This window comes from Pezoporus flaviventris, unplaced genomic scaffold (assembly GCF_033815535.1).
Source record: "Pezoporus flaviventris isolate CSIRO_AGI_PZ_B2104156 unplaced genomic scaffold, CSIRO_AGI_Pfla_v1 ptg000002l, whole genome shotgun sequence".
NCBI lineage: Eukaryota > Metazoa > Chordata > Aves > Psittaciformes > Psittacidae > Pezoporus > Pezoporus flaviventris.
In genome coordinates, this window is record NW_026892550.1 from 83,305,709 (window position 1) to 83,327,040 (window position 21,332).

At 42.9% G+C, this 21,332-nt stretch overlaps 2 protein-coding genes across 4 annotated transcripts in view; one reads left to right on the top strand and one right to left on the bottom strand.

Annotated features, from left to right (window-relative positions):
• ERC1 (ELKS/RAB6-interacting/CAST family member 1) overlaps positions 1–1,389 on the bottom strand; it is a 295,399-nt gene extending 294,010 nt beyond the window's left edge. Inside the window, exon 1 of one of the 3 annotated variants that reach the window (XM_061444782.1) lies at positions 1,244–1,389. The gene's annotated coding sequence lies outside the window, so the exon portion shown is untranslated. The remainder of the gene's footprint in view (positions 1–1,243) is intronic. The other 2 variants (XM_061444783.1, XM_061444784.1) reach the window with 2 other exon arrangements.
• On the top strand, positions 1,239–20,056 carry RAD52 (RAD52 homolog, DNA repair protein). The gene is made up of 12 exons (XM_061444785.1): positions 1,239–1,387; positions 8,759–8,846; positions 11,402–11,503; positions 12,131–12,224; positions 13,921–13,988; positions 14,248–14,366; positions 14,456–14,531; positions 17,506–17,702; positions 17,920–18,056; positions 18,701–18,781; positions 19,291–19,521; positions 19,795–20,056. Exons 2-12 carry the CDS (start codon positions 8,760–8,762, stop codon positions 19,851–19,853), a joined length of 1,251 nt encoding a protein of 416 aa, XP_061300769.1. The 5' UTR covers positions 1,239–1,387; position 8,759; the 3' UTR covers positions 19,854–20,056.
• Positions 20,057–21,332: the final 1,276 nt, after the last annotated feature.

Here is a 21,332-nt window from a genome sequence, read left to right on the forward strand (position 1 = left end):
TTTTTTTTTCCCCCCATCTCCTAGCCTCTCCCATTCCCACTGGGGTCTCACTTTAAACCATCTCACACCATGTCGCCATGAACCATGATGTGAACTTCCATCACGCATGCAACATTCCATGTAAGATAAATTGTACACTTCATAATTAAGATGTAGAGTTCACGCTACAAACAAGACAGATGTGGAAAGACAGCAGTTCCTGACACACGCTTCAGGCTGGCAGCAGATTCAGAAACAAAGCACCGTATCAGCTGACACTTACTTTGTAGTAGATGCCTTAAAATAAATGAGACATGAAGGTTTGGCATTCACAGGGAAAAATACAAAAAGCCAACCACACCGTGAGGTTTAGGCAGAAAGACACCGCTCACCATTACCTCAGATGATGTGACTAAGACAACAAAAGCGTGCGCTTCCCAAGGACAGGCAAAATAAGGGCGGAAAAACACGATACGGAAGGCGAATGAGAAAAGCACGAAGGATCTACTACGGTACGAGGCAAAACCAAACCCAAACCCGCTCCAGCGCACCACCACCGTGAGCCATGCCCGGCAGTACGCGGGCCAGCTCGGGGTGATGTGGCCGTCCCCGCCGTGGTCCTCGCGGGCCAGGGGAGGGTGGCCGGGACTCAGCCCCCGAGCGGTGACAGCATGCAGGGGCCCGGCAGCGGCGAGGCCCCGACCCCCCCACTTCAGCCACCTCCCCCGGCCGCGCCCGGGCGCCCTCTCTCTCCGGCCGGCCGACAGGCCACGGAGCCCCCGGGGAATCCACCACCGGAATCGGACCTACCTGAGCGACAGCCCCGCGACGACAGGCCGCCCCACCACCACCACAACCCCTGCCCAGCCCCGGCGACTGCCCGCAGCTACCGGCTCCCGCAGGCCCCGCCCCGGCCCGGGCTCCCCCCAGCGGCCGGTGGGAAGCCGTAACCCCCCTCCCCACCCCGAGCGAGGCCCCTCACCTGCCTGTCAGGGCGCGGGGCGGGGCAGGGCGAGGCGGCGGTGGTGGTGGTGGTAGTGGTGGTGGTGGCGGTGGTGGCACTGAGGGGAGGTCAAGTCGGCTTCGCGCCCGCGGCTCTCCGCCTCTCGTTGCGCGCGCTCCGGCTCCCCCGCTCCCCTCCCGCGCCCCCGGCGCGAGACACGCGCAAGCCCCGCCCCCGCAGCGCGGCGCCCCGCAGCCCCGCCCTTCCCGCGGCGCGCGCTCGCGGGCCGGGCTTCCCTCCCTCCCCGTGGGCCCGCGTCACCGCTTACCGCTCCCATAGGAAGTTTGGCTCCTCTCCCCTGCCGTAGCGGCTGCTCCGGGCGTCACTCCCGCCTTCCTCCACCTCCTCTTGCGCAAGGCGGGAACTGCGAACTGTCGCTGGCGGACGGCCCTCGCCCCGGCCCAGGTACTGCGGCCGGCAGGAAGGAGCTCCCCTTCGTTCCCCTCACTGATGGTCATGGTGGCGGCCCCTCCAGCGGAGCCACCCGGTGGGCGAAGGGCGCGCGAGGGGCAGCCGTTGGCGGGCGCCCCGGGGGGAGGGTGGGAGTGTGGTGGTTCCTCAGCGGAAAGCCCTTGGCGCCGCCGGCAGAGGGGCAGCGCCTGCTGGGGTGGGGATCGTGGTGCCAGCCCTGTGGCCGCTGCCCGCCCCTTCCCGCCTGGTTCCCCTGCCGCCAACCCCACTGCTCCTTGGGCGGCTCTCCCTAGTCTCTCGGCTGTGAGGCCCTAGGGGCCGCAGGGTTGCGGCGGTTTCGGTGTCTGGAGCCACAAAGGCAGTGCCAAAGCTGGTACACAGCCTCGGTGCTGCTTAGGCACGCTTACACGGGGAACAGTTCCGTTCTCTGATAAGTACTCCTTCCTTAGAATTGTGCTGAAGCAGGCCCTGAAGCACAAGTCTTATGAGGAGCTGTCTCGAGGGAGCTGGAGTTGCTTAGTCTGGAGAGGAGAAGGCTCGGGAAGGGGGGACTTCATCACTCTCTGCAACTACCTGAAAAAGAGGACGGAGAGAGGTGGGGAATGGTCTCTTCTCCCAAGTAACAAGCGATAGGACAATAGGAAATAGCTTAGAGACGGGGAGGTTTAGACTGGATATACAGGAAAGATTTCTTCATGGGAAGGGTTGTCAAGCCTTGGCACAGGCTGCCCAAGGAAGTGGTTGTGTCACCGTCCCTGGAAGTGTTCAAAAACCATGTAGACAAGAGACTTAGTGACATGGTTTAATGATAGACTCGACAGTCCTGGGGTAACGGTTGGACTTGGTGATCCCAAGGTCTTTTCCAAACCAGTTGATTCTATGACTTCCAAGCTGTGTTGACAGTTTTGCCTTCATCCAGGCAGATAGAGCAAATGACTTGCTCAGGGATCTTTCTAGTTCAATTCTTTGCATTTTCAAGGTGTAAGCAACCAAACCCAACGTTGACTTACATAGCCATTATTCCCAGGGGGCACTAAAATGAGAATTTGTGGTAAATTTGATAGATCTATAAGATTACATAAGGAATCACAAAGTTATTGACATATAAGTTATCACTATTCGACTTAATATCCTGTTGCAATAAATACAGCAATTAAGACCTCTTGCAATCATGATAACTGATAAACACTGAGGTCCTAATAACCTGAACTTCCTTTGCAACTGTAGAAGCACATAATCCATTTAAAATTAATTTCTGAAGAGTAATATAGTGCAGGTAAGTGCATGCTATAGTATACAAGCCCTTCTCCCAAGCCTAAAGTATCTCCAGAAACAGATACTTTACACTGCTGCCTAAGAAAGCAGAAGGGTAAAAATAGGTATCGGCTTGCCTATGCCTGAAGTAATCTGTCAATTTCAAATGTAAATGATTTTCCATTTAAAAATAAACAGTGTCAACCTAGAGCAAAACAGAAAAATGGAGAGCTTGAGAGCTCTAAATTTTTTTTGTGGTAACATAATTAGTATGTCAGCTTAACATGGTTGTGCTGCCAGAAGCATCTTCTCTGCCTGTATCACAATAGTTTTTATGATCTGTAGTTTGACAGATCTCCTACAGCTCTTATAGGGTTCAGATGTTTTAGATTCCAGATTGGATTAATCTCTTGTGTAGTAATTGCATTTGGCAAAATGACAGGCTTTCTACAGTTACAATTGAACCGGCAGCTTTTCCCCTGTAAGTCCCAAACCATTACTCTTCAGTTAAAAAGCTTGCTCTTTTCCATGCAATGACTGAAGTGGCTTATCCATAAATGATGTGGTTATAAATCAATCTGACAGGCTTTTAGAAATAAGTACCAACATAAATAATTTATGATATTTGAGTAATATTTCTGCCAGGTCCAAGCTCCAGAACAAGCTCTCTTTGCTTTTACTCCGTCTCTATAAATGTGAAACCAGTTTTGCAAGAGCAGATTGTTCACTTTTTGGTTTTGTAACTGAGGTGTTACTGTTTCACAGAAGTAGTTTACACATAACACTGTTACTAGGAACGTGTTGGGAGGAGTAACCAGCAACATCTAAAAAACATGCCTTCTAAACACAGCAACACTTGCATTAAGCTAACCAGTTTGGACTGGAATTAGATTTGAAATTACTGGGGAAGCAGGATCATAAAACAATGTGCAATAGATATATTGATGTTTGATGAACTTGCAACAGCTGTGTAAATGCTGTTATGACAGGAAACTTAGCATAATGAGTAAGGAGAAGAGTTTCTCATCCCATGTTCCAAAAAATACAGGAATTTATCACATAGGCTTAGTTTCTGATGTGGATACATTCAAAAAAAGTCTTAAGTAGAAACACTCCCCCGCAAATGCATGATGTTTTTCTGCTAAGCTTATTTGAAGATAAGAAAGAGTTTTACAATGTGTTTATAAAAATGTTAATTAGTAAAAAGTATAACAAGCATTAGTGTTTTCTGTTTAGTGCAGGGAGGGTACCCTCATCCTAGACATACCAGCAGTAAGCATAGTAATACCTAGTAAATCTAAAGGTTAAGTTGTGCTGTCAGAGCCACATATATAGATTCCACTGAAGTGGGACTGTGGGTATGTCAAATCTAACGTGCCGTAACTAAGGAGAAATTGTGGTAGTGGTTTTCATATGTCTTGAAAGCAAATATATTTAAACTACTGCAGACAGCTCAAGCTTGCTATATTTTACCTTTTTATTCTCTGGTCTGAGAAGGTGGCCTGAGTCAACATCAGTAACACGTGTCAATACAGTATTGGCAAGCATCAGAGGACAGATTGAGTCTACAGTAGACACCAGGTCTCATGGCCTCCCTGTACATTGCATTGTTTAACCTGTAAAATGCCAACTATCTTTTTCTTCTGTTGAAGTTAACAGACCATTACCTCACTTTTCTCAAGTCATCAGTGTTGCTTGCCTAGAGATATCAGAAGTCAAAACTGAAGAGTTTTATTGTATGCAATTTTTCTACAGGAATTTCGTAATCTATTTTCCACTCTTTTTAAACTGTTGTATCCCACAGGCCTGTCTTGATTAGGAACATCTGCTCCATTGTACTTAAAAGGGCTACATGCCTCAGCTCAGTGTTAGGTAAAGCAGCTTTTGCATAACTGGTTAATCAACTTATAAAATAGTTTGGAGTTCCCAGAGGAGGGAATACTCCACAGAAATATAAAACTTTTGAAGTTTTTTCTATGTTTTGTTAGAGCAGTATGAACCTTAGGTTAAATATGTGGTGTTATCTTTACTACCTGTTAAATCACTTGTTGCTACATGCTGTTTGCTTTTGGTGGGCTCAGTGGAATTACATTTATTGAAAGAATGTTAAAGAGTTTTACTCAGCAAACCAAAGCTTCACTGTGAAAGAAACCATATAGAGAAGAAGATTGAATAAAAAGCCCTATAAAAGTTCACAGTCCACGTTCAAGTTGTATCTTAGATTATGTGACGCTACAATTAATTTCTCAAAACAGACATGTTCTAGCTGAGCATTTCCTAAGCTCTGGTTCTTAGACAATTCATGGTATGCAAACTATTTTGAAGTGATGCAAAACCGCCTGCTTCTACCTTACATGCGAAGAGAACTGGGAACTGACACTCCTAGCACAAGACTGAGGCACAATGCGTGATTGAAAAACCTAGGTTGTTAAGACGGAGAGGAACTGATAGGAATAGAGGTGATTTGGGACCAAAATCTCTTTTTGGGGTAATGGACCATATGGTAGAAAGATATGTGAGGAAGTGTTAATTTAGAAAATTAAAGTTATCTGCATACTATCATGGAAGCTGAAGGTGTTGCTGCCATAACCTACAGTAGTAGTTGTACTGTAGCGGTAGATTAAATTCAGGATTACCTATTCTAGAAGATTGGTTTATTTCCCACATGGGAATTCGTGTGCACACCCAGAGTTTTCTCAGCAGCTGCTCAGTTCTCTACCATCATACAAGTAAATACCTACTTCTAAAGTGCTGTTGGAAATTCGTATTTCATACCCAGTTTCACAAAATAGCCCTATTTCTGATTGTGTGCCTAATATGTTCACAATTTAAGCTTTTGTGTTATTGACATTTTTTACAAAATCAAAACCAAAATGTGATGGTAGTAAAAGCTGTTGGTATTCTTTACCTGTTCCAGTCTATCAAGGTAACCTTTTGGAGCACAGTGCAATAGCAGTAGTCTCCTGTGTGTTTTTTCTCAGTGACAAGAAAACTTTCTGAGAATATAGCTAAACTAAAAAGAATTCCCTGTAAATAATAAACAGTCACAATCACAGAGGTAATAAATTATAATTTGTAGGTGTCTTTACACTGATGTTAAACTGCTTTTATCATTCTGCATACAAAGTAAGTATATTTAAACTTTAATTTTCCGTATTTTAAGATCATTTGAAAATGCAGCCTTTTTGATACAGGTTTATGTGTCAGGCAGTCTCCCTAGCACTGTCTGGACCCTGAAGGGTGTTTGAGGCTCTTTTGCACTCTATTCAATAGCTTGTTATCTACTTCAGTATTAATATTTCACATGAGCCAAAACACTGTGAGAAGAGGGTGAGGTGAGGAAACAATATTCTGCTGAGGAATGGAAGCACCTTTCCTTCACTAGCTCTGGTATCCAAATAGATTTATAACTCCATTTGCAGAATTAACTTTTCTCTCTTCTGAACTCCTACTCTAATAATTTTGACATTAAAGTTGTGTTACTTTGAAATGTTCTGATAAGTGTTTTGAGATATAGAGCTTTACTGTACTGTGCTTCACCAATTGAAAAAGAAACACCACACTGATCTAATAGAGTGTTTGGTTTACAAGGCTCACAGCTGAAACAAACTGTTCCTTACAGGCAAAGCCTGAAACTAAACTGACATCATCTGTCTCCTTCACACAAGCTGTAGAGTAATCTATAATTTGAATACAAACCACTGATATGTTTTTAAACTGTTAATTGCAAAGAATGGTATTGCTAGTATTTTCTAGCAGCATCTGATCTGTTGGATTAAAATCATGTGAAGTGAAGCTGTTTTCAGCAGAATTCTGTACTTCCTCATTCTAATTCAGAATCAATTCCTGTATCTTATTCAGAGTTTCATTAAAGGTGTATCTTTTCAGAGAATTTAGACTGATAGTGGTTCACACTATATAAAATTTCAAAGGACTCAATACTGTTTTCAGTTAAAGCAATCTTGCTTCAAAATGCCACCCACCCACTGTGCGTAAAGATTTGTGGCAAACTGGTAATAGGGCTGTGTAGGCAAATGCACACGTTGTCGGCAATTTTTTTCCCCCAAGGGCTTTGTAATGATTAAGATCTGATCTGGGCCTCTTAGAATGAAGGGGGAAAAAAAGAAAGTAGCATTGTCCAAACTTTGATTCCCCCTGCCACCTATCACACATACTATTTTCTCTCTACTTGTCTCCCTTGCAGTGCAATGAGCTTTTTGCTTAATAGGGCAAACAGCCTGCTTAAATCACAAGTGTTTCTCCTAGTAATATTCATTTCTATTTGTTGTCTTCCAAAACCAGTTGTATTTATCATAAATTGAGGCAAACTTTTGAATGAAACACGTTCAGACGTAGGAACACTGTACAAATCTAGAACCTTTGTACCAAAGATGAATAACTATAGCCAAACAAAAATAAGGAGAATTTTAGCTACACCTGGCATAATTACCAGTGCTCATACTTGCCAAGGAAACAACTAGTATCCATTCTCTGAAAACTGTATGCCAAGTTCAGTAAACTTTGGCTTCCTTGTTTAGAGTCTAGGAAAACTACTTGGTTTTAAAAGTGCTGAATCTGCGGTACATTAGGACAGGGTACGTACTAGCCAGGTTCTGACTGACTAATAATGCTCTCCGCTGAGGATTTGGACTTTCTCAAACTATTCTGAGATCTCTGGCTGTCTTGTGTGTATATTGATCTGTTTCACATTTCTATTGCACAGAAAAGACTTAGTGGTAGACTACACTCTGAGGAAAGAAAGGCTGAAAGAACTGAGTTTGTTCAGCCTAGAGAAGAGAAGGCTCAGGGGAGACCTTATCACCATGTTCCAGGGTGGCTACAAAGAAGGTGGAGACTCCCCTTTCACAAGGAGTCACAGGCGGAAGGCAAGGGTTTATGGGCACAAGTTCCTACTGGGGAGATTCTGACTGGACACGAGGAAAACTTTTCACAATGAGAACAATCAGCCATTGGAATAATCTCTTCAGGGAAAGGGTGGGTTCCCCAACTTTGGACACTTTTAAGGTTTAGCTGGTCAGGGTGCTGGGACACATACTCTAGGTCACGCTTTGCCTTAGAAAGGTTGGACCAGATGATCCCTGAGGTCCTTTGCAACCTGGTATTCTGTGATACCAGCTGTACTCAGCATTTGTGTTTCTGGGCATATATAGAAGTGCTGCTGGAATTCCTTTGCATGCCTTTAGTATAAACTGAGCAAGAGCACTTCTCCAGCAGCAAGGTGGAGTGGTAATGCAGTACTGGGTAGTTGTGAGACACTGGCTTGGAAAAGGGTGCCATCTACTGAATTGCTGCTACAACTTCTTAAAATTCTGACAGATCTATATGTTTTTCAACCCTGCATAGTTTATATGATTCCGCCATAACACAGGACAGTATGATTACAGTCAAAACAATAATCTGAAATAAAGACTGACGAATCAGGGTATCGACAAGTAGAATTTTAGAAAGTTGCCTCTGCTTTTCATCAGATTCTAAGTATTAATGGATCTTGAAAGCGATCTGGGAAGACAGTGCTGAAGAAGCTGAAAGAGGGAATTCTGGTTTTCCTTACCTAGAATAATACAATACATTTACCTAAAAACCAAACAGCTGTTACCAGCTTAATATTTAAACTAAGGCCTCAAGACACTATTAATTTTTCAATCTAGTTTCTGATCTTATACAGGATTTAGATGCTGTTGAATTTTTTAATTTATTTCATTTTACTAGCAAGAATAATGTATTTGTTCATTAAATAAAGTAATTGTTTCACTGTCGTCATATAATTTAATTTAGGCTCACCTTTACTGGTTTTATGGATGGAAGACAGGAGCGGTGCTTCTGCTTCTAGGATGAAACTTGCCATTTCTACCTACATATTTTAACTTATTTAAGAAGGAAAGTTTTGACTGTTCTGAAACAACATCAGAAAATAGATTTCCAGCTGGGGCTGTAGTGCTTCTGTGGAGTGAGAAGTACAGTACTGTAATGTCTAACACATCTATTACAGAACATTGTTATACTCACTGGGCAGTGAACTTCCAACAGCTTTTTGGCTTGTCTTCATATGGACTGTTCTGTTATCTTCAGTGTTTATATTTTATCTTTAAGGATGCCTGAAAGTCAATGGAAAGACGGCGAAAGTTGCATCAGCAGCAATACTTCTAGCACTACCAGCTCGGTTGCTTGCTTTGGACAGGTCAGTTCCTTTTGCCTGAGAGGGAAATAGAAACTTTATGCTTGCACTTCCAGAAATCTGCTCTGCATATTTACTCATTTTAAAGCTGGAGCCCTATCCATAAGCCTAGCTATACTATACCTACTTGCACAGAACATTTTTGGTGATGAATCTTCTTCTGCCTAGTAAGCATTTATACAAAGTTCCTGAATACGACACAGTCATGTGCACTCTTCCTTTATCCCTCATGGCTTTTGGTTACAGAGCTGCATTATAGTGCAGAAAAAGACAGTTATTTCTTTAAGTTTTAATAGAACCAAATACAAATTTAAGAGTTTTGGCAGGCGTTGGAACATTTTGCCTGGCAAAATCTTGGAGCAGATTCTCCTGGAAGGCATGCTAAGGCACATGAAAAACAACAAGGTGCTTGGTGACAGCCAGCATGGCTTCACTAAGGGGAAATCCTGCCTGACCAATCTGGTGGCCTTCTATGATGGGGCTATGGAACTGATGGACAGGGGTAGAGCAGTTGATCTCATCTACCTGGACTTGTGTAAAGCGTTTGACACTGTCCCACACGACATCCTTGTCTCTAAATTGGAGAGACATCAATTTGATGGATGGACCACTCGGTGGATAAAGAACTGGCTGGATGGCCGCACACAAAGAGTTGTGGTCAATGGCTCAATGTCCGGCTGGAGACCAGTAACAAGTGGTGTCCCTCAGGGATTGGTGTTGGGACCGGTCTTGTTCAACATCTTTGTCACTGACATGGACAGTGGGATTGAGTGCACCCTCAACAAGTTTGCCGATGACACCAAGCTGTGTGGTTCGGTTGATACCCTGGAGGGAAGGAATGCCATCCAGAGGGACCTCGACACGCTTGTGAGGTGGGCTGATGCCAACCTCATGAAGTTTAACCATGGCAAGTGCAAGGTCCTACACCTGGGTCAGAGCAATCCCAGGCACAGCTACAGGTTGGGCAGAGAAGAGATTCAGAGCAGCCCTGCAGAGAAGGACTTGGGGGTGTTGGTCGATGAGAAAATGAACATGAGGCAGCAGTGTGCACTTGCAGCCCAGAAAGCCAACCGTATCCTGGGCTGCATCAAAAGGAGCATGACCAGCAGGTCAAAGGAGGTGATCCTGCCCCTCTACTCTGCTCTTGTGAGACCTCACCTGGAGTATTGTGTGCAGTTCTGGTGTCCTCAACATAAAAAGGACATGGAACTGTTGGAACAAGTCCAGAGAAGGGCCACGAGGATGATCAGGGGACTGGAGCACCTCCTGTATGAAGACAGGCTGAGAAAGTTGGGGCTGTTGAGCCTGGAGAAGAGAAGGCTGCGTGGAGACCTCCTAGCAGCCTTCCAGTATCTGAAGGGGGCCTATAGGGATGCTGGGGATGGACTATTCATTAGGGACTGTAGTGACAGGACAAGGGGTAATGGGTTAAAATTTAAACAGGGGAAGTTTAGATTGGATATAAGAAGGAAATTCTTTCCTGTTAGGGTGGTGAGGCACTGGAATGGGTTGCCCAGGGAAGGTGTGAATGCTCCATCCCTGGCGGTGTTCAAGACCAGGTTGGACGAAGCCTTGAGTGATATGGTTTAGTGTGAGGTGTCCCTGCCCATGGCAGGAGGGTTGGAACTTGATGATCTTAAGGTCCTTTCCAACCCTAACTGTTCTATGATTCTATATATGGCACACACTCTATTCGATTCTGTGTTCTGCTGAATGATAGGGCAGCCAATACATGCATACACAATACTTATGATTTAGGTGGTGAAATCTCTGTTCTGTCTCACATCAGAGCATAGCAACACAAGCATTTTAGTGCTTGAATCCTTCAGCATGCATTTAGGCCTCTCTAACCTTTACAGATTGTAAATTGTACTTCTGCTTAGAGAAGGACCAAAGTTACAACACTTTATGCTTCCAGTGATGCTGGTTGTTATCTGATCATACCAGTGATTCTGGAGTTATCCAAAGGACCTCTCTGCATGAGGAGAATTTGCTGAATGCTCCTCAAGAGATTCCTGGGTTGACTGCTTGCCTGAGCTGCTTATCCACCCTGCCATGAAGGCATATGGTGGTAGAGTAAGGTTAAACTTGGGTTTGGTTGGAGTTTTAAAATAAATTTCTCTTGTTCATCACAGAGAGATGTTTTATTTTTTGAGAGGTGAAACATAATCTTAAATGCATATTCCTGGCAACATTGACTAGGATTATGACTGCATTAAGATTTCAATTAGGATACTAATAGGCCTGGCTCATCTCAGTTTTTCTAATGTAGCTGGTGGTTATGAGAAATGAAAAATAATTGCTACAGCTCAATAATTAATGCTTGTATACATATACTTCCAAGAGTAAGGGAAAAGAATGGCAGAAATATAATGGCAAATGTAATGCACACATACCCCCTGAGGTCTTTCCTTGTCTGTTAACAACCTGTTTCGAAAAATGGATCATACACCTCTTGGAAGGACAGTGTGTGGAAAAATGGGATTAAGAAGTGATATTAGCAGAAAAGGGGGAGCTAAAATGAAGGGAGACTTATTTTGCTTTTTTTTTTTGTCAAGCATCAATACACAGCCAGTGAATATCAAGCTATCCAGCATGCTCTTCGTCAGAGGCTGGGTCCAGAATACATCAGTAGTCGGCAAGCTGGAGGAGGACAAAAGGTAAGAATAAACATGCCCAGATGTTTCAACCCACTATTTTGGTTTATTTTATTTCCAGAAAAACTAGGGTAGAAAGAAGTTACAATATTTTATTTTTTTTTTGGGGGGGGGGGTGAGGGTTGTTTTTGATTTGTTTTATTTTTAAGATAATTTCCCACTAATAGTTTAACATGTCTATAAAAAAGTAAAGTCAGTACAGCATAAACCCTGGCTTCTATTGAGGTTCCTTTCACACTTAAAAAAAAGACAACTTTTCAATGCTTCATCCTTCACAAGAGAATATTTATCAACTTGTGGAACATCGAGATATTTTTCTTATTTTTTTCCAGAACTGGAATATACAAAGTATTATATAACATTGGCTGCATTTTACCCTCTTTAATGCCTACTAGCTCTGCTGATTAAGTCTTTTTTGTTATATCAACCCCCATCACAGGTGCTTGAGGAAGGTGCGCCATCTAAAAGCTGCACCAGCGTCCTTTTATTCACATTATCAGAACCTTGAACTTAGGTGTCGGTAGTGTAAGATGATGTGTGTAATCCCTCTTTAAAATAAAGTATGTATAGATGTGTGCACACATGTATGTACCTATACGTATATTTATGTATAAATGCTTTGCTTTTCAGGTCTGTTACATTGAGAGTCACAAGGTAATCAGTCTGGCCAATGAGATGTTTGGCTTCAATGGCTGGGCTCATTCAGTCACTCAGCAGAATGTTGGTAAGTATCTCTTGTGGGTAAAGAAGTCTTTCCTCTTGCTTCACTGTGAGGTGCAGAAGGAAGAGACTCTCAGATAAAGACCTGGGTATCTATCCTAGAACTTGATCACTTCAAAGAACCTGGGGAGAGGCATGTGGAATTTCCAGGTGTCTTAGCAGTTGGTAAGAAGGAGAGAAATCGAATACTAATGGAGCTTGTGTTTTCTTTTTAGATCTTGCACTGGAATGTGTTGTAGTCATTATTCTAAGTGTGTTTGTGATTACTCTTGAGCTATTCTAATCAAGTGTTCTGATCTCTATGGGAACACTCAGTCAAGAGTAATTCCAGTTAAACTATATAACATCCAACAACCCTGTGACTACTTTCATCCTCACCTGTAATTTCTATGTTCTAACAAGTTCCTGTACTCAGTTAATATTCCCCTAATCTTTAGGGACCCATCTTTTTCTGCAGATTCCTCTTCTAGCCAGTACCTGGCTTTGAGGTTTTTACAATAGAAAGATTTGGAAAAATGCTTGTTCTAGAAAATGATATTCAGGTCATCTTAAAGCTTAAGCTCTCACATCTCAATAGCTGAAATAGTTCCTACCAGAACAGTATTGTCCTTGCTTGCAGATATGCTATGCTTAGATTGAAGACTGGTTGTTGAAGTAGCTCACAAAGCTGCTTAAGTGTAGCTCCTTCCTCCTTTCCACGTTCAGAAATCTTTTCTTACCTCTTTCTACTGGTAGATTTTAGACATAAGTTACTTCATTGCTTCCCATCTATTCTTTACCACTTTACCACTACCACCACTCTTTTCAGTGAAGAAAAAGCTGACATCCTTCTACCTTTTATGGTTTTCAAATAATGCCATAACAAAACATTCCTTAGAAATTCAGAGACAGAAGATTCTGTTATGTTTGATTTTAAATTCCTGGGTAGAAAATGAGCTTGCACCCCCAGCAGGTTTATATAAAACAGTTTGAACAAATAGACCAGATGAGTACAGAAGAACTTTTGACTTTTGGACCCCAGAGTACAGTTACTTGAACTTCAAAGCATTTAATTTCAGACATGTATCATGGGACATGTCAGACTTGTAAGACTGCTAGCTGGAGTGCCCAATGTATATTACATAGCATTGCTTTTGGTGTAAAATAAAGTATATTAGAGATTCTGGATTGGGAGTTGTATTGCAACCTGTTAAGCTCTTCAGACATTTTGTCCTGGATAAAACCTTGTGCAAAATTTCACAAACTGGAGACTTCTACTATGTAATAGGAACAAGTTACTTTTATACACAACGGTTATTTTTCTATTGCTGTTTTTATAAACTGATGCTTTTATATTCCCTTCCAGCTGAAAAAATTCTGATGCTTTGAACATGTAGGATATGTAATTGAATGAGAAGTAAAATTTTCAGTTCTTTCTTTCTTTCTTACATGTGTTTAAGTTTATACACATAGTAGCAGGCTGTCACTGTTGGCAGGTCTAGCCACTAATAACCAGAAAGTATCACATAACATGCCCAGAGCATATATGCAAGTCAGCATTCTCAAACTACAGTTAATATTTCAAAGTCGTGCTCCATTACAGTATCTTAGGCACATTCAGCAAGTATAGTACAGGTTTATGAAGGAAAAGACAAAATAAGACCTAAATTTAGATCAGAAGTCTTTTGCATTATTTAGGATGTTACTTTTCCCTCCCCCAGACTTTGTTGACCTCAACAATGGCAAGTTCTATGTGGGGGTCTGTGCATTTGTGAAAGTTCAGCTTAAGGTAAGTGGAGTTTTTGTTTGCTGTGTTTATAGTTAAGCAAATGCCTGAAGCTGTGAATTAAAGTTCATGCATAGGTCAGGCTGTGGCTCTTGAGTACTGTACTACGTTAGAGAATCTAGAGGGGTCCAAAACATTGACCTTGCTATAGAACAACCAGCTAAGAGCAAGTGATCAGGCTTAGGAGAGTACAGCATCTAACAAGAAGTGCTGTATGTGCAAAAATTCATTTATAGTTTGTAATTTTAACATTTCATTGCAGGATGGGTCATACCATGAAGACGTGGGGTATGGAGTCAGTGAAGGCCTAAAGTCTAAGGCCTTGTCCCTAGAAAAGGCAAGAAAGGAGGCAGTAACAGATGGACTGAAGAGGGCACTCAAGTAAGTGCAGATCAGTACTTGTACGTTTTCAGAAGTTACATGAGAATTAAGTGTTATTTTCAGTCACAGTGAGCTCTCTTGTTTCACAGGTGCTTTGGAAATGCTCTTGGGAACTGCATCCTAGACAAAGACTACCTACGAGCTGTGAATAAGCTTCCACGTCAGGTGCAGTACATGGGCTGTTGGAGCAGGGGCTGTAGGACATCTGCTGGTCCTGGTCCTTCATATTGCAAAGATTATAAATAATGCATCTCATCCCCAAATGTTTCTGGCTAGGGGCCTTTACCTGCTAGTTTGTGTGAACTGTTTGTTACAGAGTTCTTCCCTGACATTTTACCCCAACTACTCTAAATTTGACTGTTTTCAGCAGACAAGATTACTATGGTGAAGAAACAGTATGCTACTCAAGATCTCGTGATATTTATGGCCATGTTGTCCAAGTCTCTCTGTTCATTGCCTGTAATGCATAGATCTGTCTGTCTTCAGAGCAGGTTAAGTGTTACCATAAGAAACACTAAACTGTTGAAACTAGCTTGTAGATGATATTTTCTCCATGTGCTGTAATTCTTAAGACTGTTTATGGTTTTTCAGCTGCAGCACCCAGTTCATTGCTCTCATCTAGTCACTTCTGTTTTAAATGTGTATCAGCAAAGATACCAGTGTCAAGGCATATATTTATCACAGAGATGAAAGGAAAGTGTTTAGGAGAATAGAGTCTGTCAAGGCTGCGTGCATGTTTCTTTGCTTGTATGCTTTTGACCTGCATTGGGCAAAACCAGAATACATCTCTCTCTGTTCTCATTGTCAGTGGTACAGCACAATCCAGTTTCCTATTATGAATTTTAAAAATCAAACATGTTATATTCCTCTCATTACTGAACTTTATCAGGAATAATATTTTAAAACAGGATAGGAAACGCCTGCATATAGTGACACAGTTTCCAATTGCTGTAATAGGTTGTAAAGCCAGAGGCTATGGGCACGGCCAAAGAATAAGCAGACACTGTCTCTATTATCTGTGTAACCTACCCTAAAGCAGGTACAGCTCCTGTGTGCATTCCTGCAAAATGAGGACTATTTGATTTAGTCTCTCAAGCCAACAACCTATATGTTAGCCAGTGGGAAGCAGGAAAACGGAGCATTCTTTAAACTTCAGGAAGCTCTGGCTGAAAATAGGATTTTTTTTTCATGAAAAAGACTTTCCCCTTCATACAGATATTATTAGCATAGCCCAGGATATCCTAGAAACAATACCAGGTGGGTCACATACCAAAGCTGCTTGTTGTAGCTAGAACTTTCCCTTAATTTTAAGCAAAACCCATAAAGTAGCGATGTCAATATGTTCATTGATGGTTGCTCTGTCCTTCTACTAATTAGTATTAAAACTCTACTGCATATCACAGCTAGATAGACTCAGCGTGGTCCTTGTGACAAAATGTATAGTGCCCCTGTATTTAACCCCTCTTTTTTTTGCTAGAGTAGTTAACAAAGTAGTTATTCTGTACCAGTGGTTTTGTTCTGAAGTCTCAAAGAAAGGTAGTTTCTACAGGTGGTTTCATCTGTCAGTTAACCAAATCGGATCCTTTCCAAAAGAACACCACAGACTACTAAATGCATCTGTGGTAGAAAGAGCAAACCAAACTGTTTAGACTGGACCCACAACAACTTGTAACTCTTGCCAGTCACTTTGAAGTTTTACCACAGAAGAGCAAAACAGGTCACACCATTTTGTTTTGGTGTTGTATGAGGAGTGTACAAATGGCCCTGCAAATGTCCTCTGCCTGACTTCAAAAATGTACTGGTATCTGAATTTTGCAACTGAATTATGAGAACAGGATGTATGGGACTTGGCTGCTGGAGGATGACAAATAACATTAGGAAGAGCTATGCTCCAAATTATTTGCTTTAATATTTGATATGATGCTACTGGCAAACTGTGGCTCTTGAACGTATGATGAATTAGCATGTACAACTGATGTGTACTTGAACACTTATTTTCCCTGCCATAATGATGGCTCTTATCCTTCCTGAAGGATAAGAAGCCACATTACATCTTGCTTTGCTTTTCAGACTCCTTACCTCCTTAGGTTTCAGTTTGCAAAGGAAGAGCTGCAGTTACTTTACCTGTTAAACACTAGGTTGTTGAACCTTCTGAGGTAACGAACACCATGGAGAAATGCCCCATTTGGAGGTCTTTGGTTCAGAGAGAGACAGCAAATTGTGATGTACAGCATCAGTGACAACCATACTGTAACCCCAGTCTTTCAGAGCCATCACAATTCATAAGCATGCTGCGATGTAACAGCAGTCTTCATAATATTAAAGTTGTCCTGGCTGTTAGTGAGGTTGCACCTCAGGAGCCAGCATTAATCGTGTTTGTTAGCTCCTGATGCGTACCAGCTGGGGGCAGTAGGCTTCTAAGAGGTAACCTGGCTTGCTGATAGAGCAAAAAGTCAGTCTTTTAGAACTGCTGATCTGTGAACTTCCAAAGTAAAGTTGCCTTCATCGTACTAGGATTTGCTAGACTCTGCTAGCCAGCCTGGAGCTGTAAGGGCTTTCTGTCTAGCTAAATTAGACTACGGGAGCAGATCCAAAGCGACACCTTGCCAAGTAAAGATGGCGAAGATCTTTGCTTTGCCAGGGTCATTATCTGCTAGCAGCTTTGCCACAGATTTGTAAATTCACAGAGCCAAACCATCCCAGCTTTACTAAAAAGAGAATGGTGTGCCTTCCTCAGTGACCTCATGCCTGCAGAGCTGCATAAAGGTTTGCCATGCCCTTTAATACAGCCATGAAAATGGAACTGGCAAAACTGACAGATTCAACAACAGACTTGCGAGCTTTTCTGAGAAGCTGTAGAATTCTGCATTGATCTCCAGCATGTGTTCTGGTTTGCAGACAGTACAGTATGTGGAGACAAGGCCTATCATCTGCCATGAAGCACTGAGCTATTAAACTAACCCAGAGTCCCATAAATTCAGTAATTAACTGAATGACTTTGTACTCAAAATGTGTTTCAGTTTCCTTCCTTACTATTCCACTTACAGCAAACAAGCTAGATTTTCAACAGTACTGTATAAAAGAGTCTTTAACTTGGCAAAGGAAGTTCCTGAACATGTTTTCTTTTTTCCTTTACTAGGTACCTCCTGAGTTAGATTTGGTCAAAGCTAAAAGACAAGACTATGAGCCTGAAATAGAGAAAGCAAGATACAATAGCTGTTTGCAAAGAGAGAACTCAGCAGCAAGGCAACGTTGTGAGATGGCATCTGATTGTAAGCCTGGTCAGCCAAAGGCTGCTGCAGTGACAGTAGGTCAGAAACAGCTAAATAGCTCCAGGTAAGACCACTATCATAAACTGATTTTGTAAGCTCCATTGGAAGTTACTGCACTGTTAAAACACATGGACAGGCCAATTTGGAGGATGCTATAAAATGCTGGTTTAGTGGATAATATTTTTCTCTTGCTGTTACTTCTTTATGCATCTTTTTCTTCATCAAAAGTAGTTGCTGAAATCCTGTTTAACACTGTGATTCCCTGGGTGGGGGCGGGACAGAAATACAGACTCTTCAGCTATTGAATGTGATGCCACTTACCAGCGGAAATTGAGACAAAAGCAGCTACAGCAACAGTTCCGGGAACAGATGGAGAAAAAACATCAGGTTCCTGTCGTTTCTCCCAGCAGCAAACACGGTAAGACTCAGCATTAAATATGGACAGTTTCAACAATAGTTGCTGGCAGGCACATGCTACCTTCTCTAGTGGAGCCTGACTAGTTCCACCTGCTTTTGTAGTGTACTGTCTACACACCTTTGAGGCCAAAAGAAGGAGGATTAGCACACTTCCCCACCCTTCGTGTTCTTAAAGAAGCAGGAATGTCAGTTCTAAAACTGCATCTTTAAACTACAACTTTTCAACTACCCAAAAGCATCATGCAGCACAACAGCTGTTGACAGTACTATTAACATGCTGCACCTGAGCTGAGGCTGCAGCACTTCACTGGGGTGGTTGCAGGCAAGTAATTTTGCATTAGCTACTAGTAGGTTGCTCTTTACTCATGGGGAAGTCTGATCAGCTGTGGGATAAGCAGGAACTTGGGGATTGGGTAAACAGGCTAAAATCCATTCTAAAGTAGTGCAGTTGCTCCCATCAGCCATCATCAGGTACAGAATCTTGCTGTTCCACATACCAAAATGTAACCAGCTCTTAGAAAAAAGAGGGTACCTGGTGGCAGCTGCTGCTTATCATTTGACACTCTGGCTCTGATAAGAAGGAGTAAAACTGTTTGCCTGTATTTATTTCTAATATTAATCTCTTCTTGTGTTACCTCCATCCAGCAATACCCAATCCTCCTGTAAAGCACAGCACTCCAGCAGCAGTACAACAGGAACTAGCAATAGAAGAGGAGTTCTTTGCAGGTCAGCCAAAAAGCAATACGTAATAGAGTATTAAATCATTATCATTTAAATCAACTCTTCACGGTACAGTGCAATGGTAAAAGTTCTGAGAAGGCTGGAGTGACAGAAGTGTGAGCATGAGTCTGATCTTAACAACAACAAATTTTGCTTGAGTGGCAAGGCAGCGGTGTCCATCACCGTGAGGGGTTTCACACGTTTGCTTTTCAGTTATACTGTTTGATAAACCCTTTTCCTGAAGTGATACTGCACAGAAGCACAACATTTGGAGTGGGATGGGGGTGGAGGATGTCTTGTCTTAACATAGCTGTGGCTATTTGAGTCACACGCCATGGTGCCTGGAAGTCCAGAGCACCATCCCCTGCTGTGCACTGACATAGAAGATGCTTTACAGCTTAACTTCAATAGTTACCAGCACTTGTAGGAAAAGAGTGCACTGATGCTGGTGTTCCTGTCACTCCTGCAGTACATTACCATTGTCTTTGGTTTGATCAGTTTTTCATGCCTTCTAGATGATCCTGAACTTTGGGACATTTCCTTGGAGACCATTGATCTTAAGATATTGGGTCACGAAATGGCAGACCCATCAGCCAAACAACAGACACCTGAAACACCCAGTGGTTGTCATCAGATGACTACTCGTAACAGGACACCCCACAGAATGAACTATCACAAAGCTTCTGCTAGGCTTGCACAACTGCAGCCATCTGCTACCATCATGAGCAGCAACCAGCATACTTCAGGTACGTGGTACCAAAGCATGACCAAGTTCTGGCTTAACAGTGGCTCTCAGCACTAAAAGCAGCACTGGTAAACAAGTAAACGAGTGGGAGAACCATTCCTCTCTTCTTGGACCTGCCTGTAGATGCTGCAAGAGTGGGCTAGGAGAACTATCTGTTTCTGCTATCCAACTGTCCTGTCTAGGAAGAGCTAGAAAAAAAAATTGAGGTGCACTTTTAGAAGCAAAAGAAAAGCTTGAATAAACTTCCATTTCTCCCTGTCTCCTTGTTTGGCAGAGTGCAGTCCCCTCAGGAGAAGTCAAAACCTGAAGAAAAGGAGGCTAGAACCCACGTAGGACATGTGGTGATATCCTTACCTCCATGCTGGATTCCATCTGAAGACTTGCAACTGGCTGTCCAAGTCATGTGAGGAAGTCTAATGCCTTGGTGGATTTTCCTGTGTGTTACAGTGAAGCAATACAGAAGAGCTTAACGCAGCCAGCAGGAACTTAATGTGCTTTAAGGTTATTACATATTTCAAATGCCTTTTCCTATAAACAAGCAATCATTTGTGCTTCTGCAGCACTGGACTCATGGCTGTAGTAGGCCAGTTGATGTGACACACAATTTGCCTGAAATGGTAACAGAATTGATCTTTAAAATGAGAGGCAATTCAAGGTTTCTTTCTTCCTCAGTGCTGCCTCTCAGCACAGAGCAAAGAGATGTTCACTAATACAGGGAGGGGGGGGATTATGGTCAGACAACGCCTCGGATCTGCGGTTGCCCCTTTGGAGGAGCTGAGGGCACAAAGCTGTGGGAGCACAGAGTCGGAGCCTGCCTCTCTTCCTCAGCTGTATGTGACTCCAGTGCAGCTGCACATCTAGCTGTGCCTGCACAACAGGGCAGCACAGGGGCAGGAACATGCTGGGACTGCTGCCAAAGTTGCACATAGCATCTCAGACAGTGTTTGCTTGGAGCCTTTGTAAGATGAATGGGAGCAGCACTTTTGATTTTAAATAAGCTTTCAACCCTTTTCAATATAAAAATAAAGGTAAAATTTGAAGAACAACCACGCTTTGTGGCTCTTTGTGCCTCTGCACCCTTCAACCCATCACAACTCAATTCCTGTGTAATTGCTCAAATTAGCTCAAAGAAGTTAATACATTCTGACTAGTTACGAGTAGGAAGCGAAAGTGCCTGTACAGCCTTGCATTTGCTTTTAGGTGGGCGAACAGAAAAAGAACATCCAGCGAGTTTCAAAGGTTTGAGCCAGGCAACAGCCATTCCTGCCAGCAAGGTCAAAGGAAACATTTTTAAGCAGTGTTTGAAAAACACCCGTGTCCATGTTGAGGCTCTGGAAAGGGCAGTGGTTCCACTGGGAAAGCCCCAGTTCTCTTCCTCTGGCAGTGAAGTGGTTCAGCCACAGCTCCCAGGCACCACTGGAGCAGCACTCCTCCTGGTAAGTGGTAGCTCCAGCTTCCCCAGGTATGATGTGGGGACCCTGGCACCTGCAGCACTGGAGACCAGGAGGATGATTGCACTAGATGTTAGGATGTTCTTAACTATGAGGGTGGTGAAACATTGGCATAGGTTGCACAGAGAAGCTGTGGCTGCCCCATCCCTGGCAGTGTTCAAGGCCAGGTTGGATGGGGCTTGGAGCGACCTGGTCCAGTGGAAGATGTCCCTGCCCATGGCACAGGGTTGGAACTAAGGTCTTTAAGGTCCCTTCCAAGTGAAACCATGCTATGATTCTATGGTTGATGGCAGTATAGAAAGATAGGACAAATTATAATTAAGTGTAATAGATTAGATTACATCTGAAAGTTACACATTCC

Excerpts from the sequence above, each read along its gene's own strand:
- RAD52 (XM_061444785.1), top strand. The coding sequence starts at position 8,760 with ATGCCTGAAAGTCAATGGAAAGACGGCGAAAGTTGCATCAGCAGCAAT. Across the intron at positions 17,703-17,919 it reads AAACAGCTAAATAGCTCCAG|AAATACAGACTCTTCAGCTA; the intron begins GTAAGACCACTA and ends GGGGCGGGACAG. Across the intron at positions 19,522-19,794 it reads CAGCAACCAGCATACTTCAG|AGTGCAGTCCCCTCAGGAGA; the intron begins GTACGTGGTACC and ends CTTGTTTGGCAG.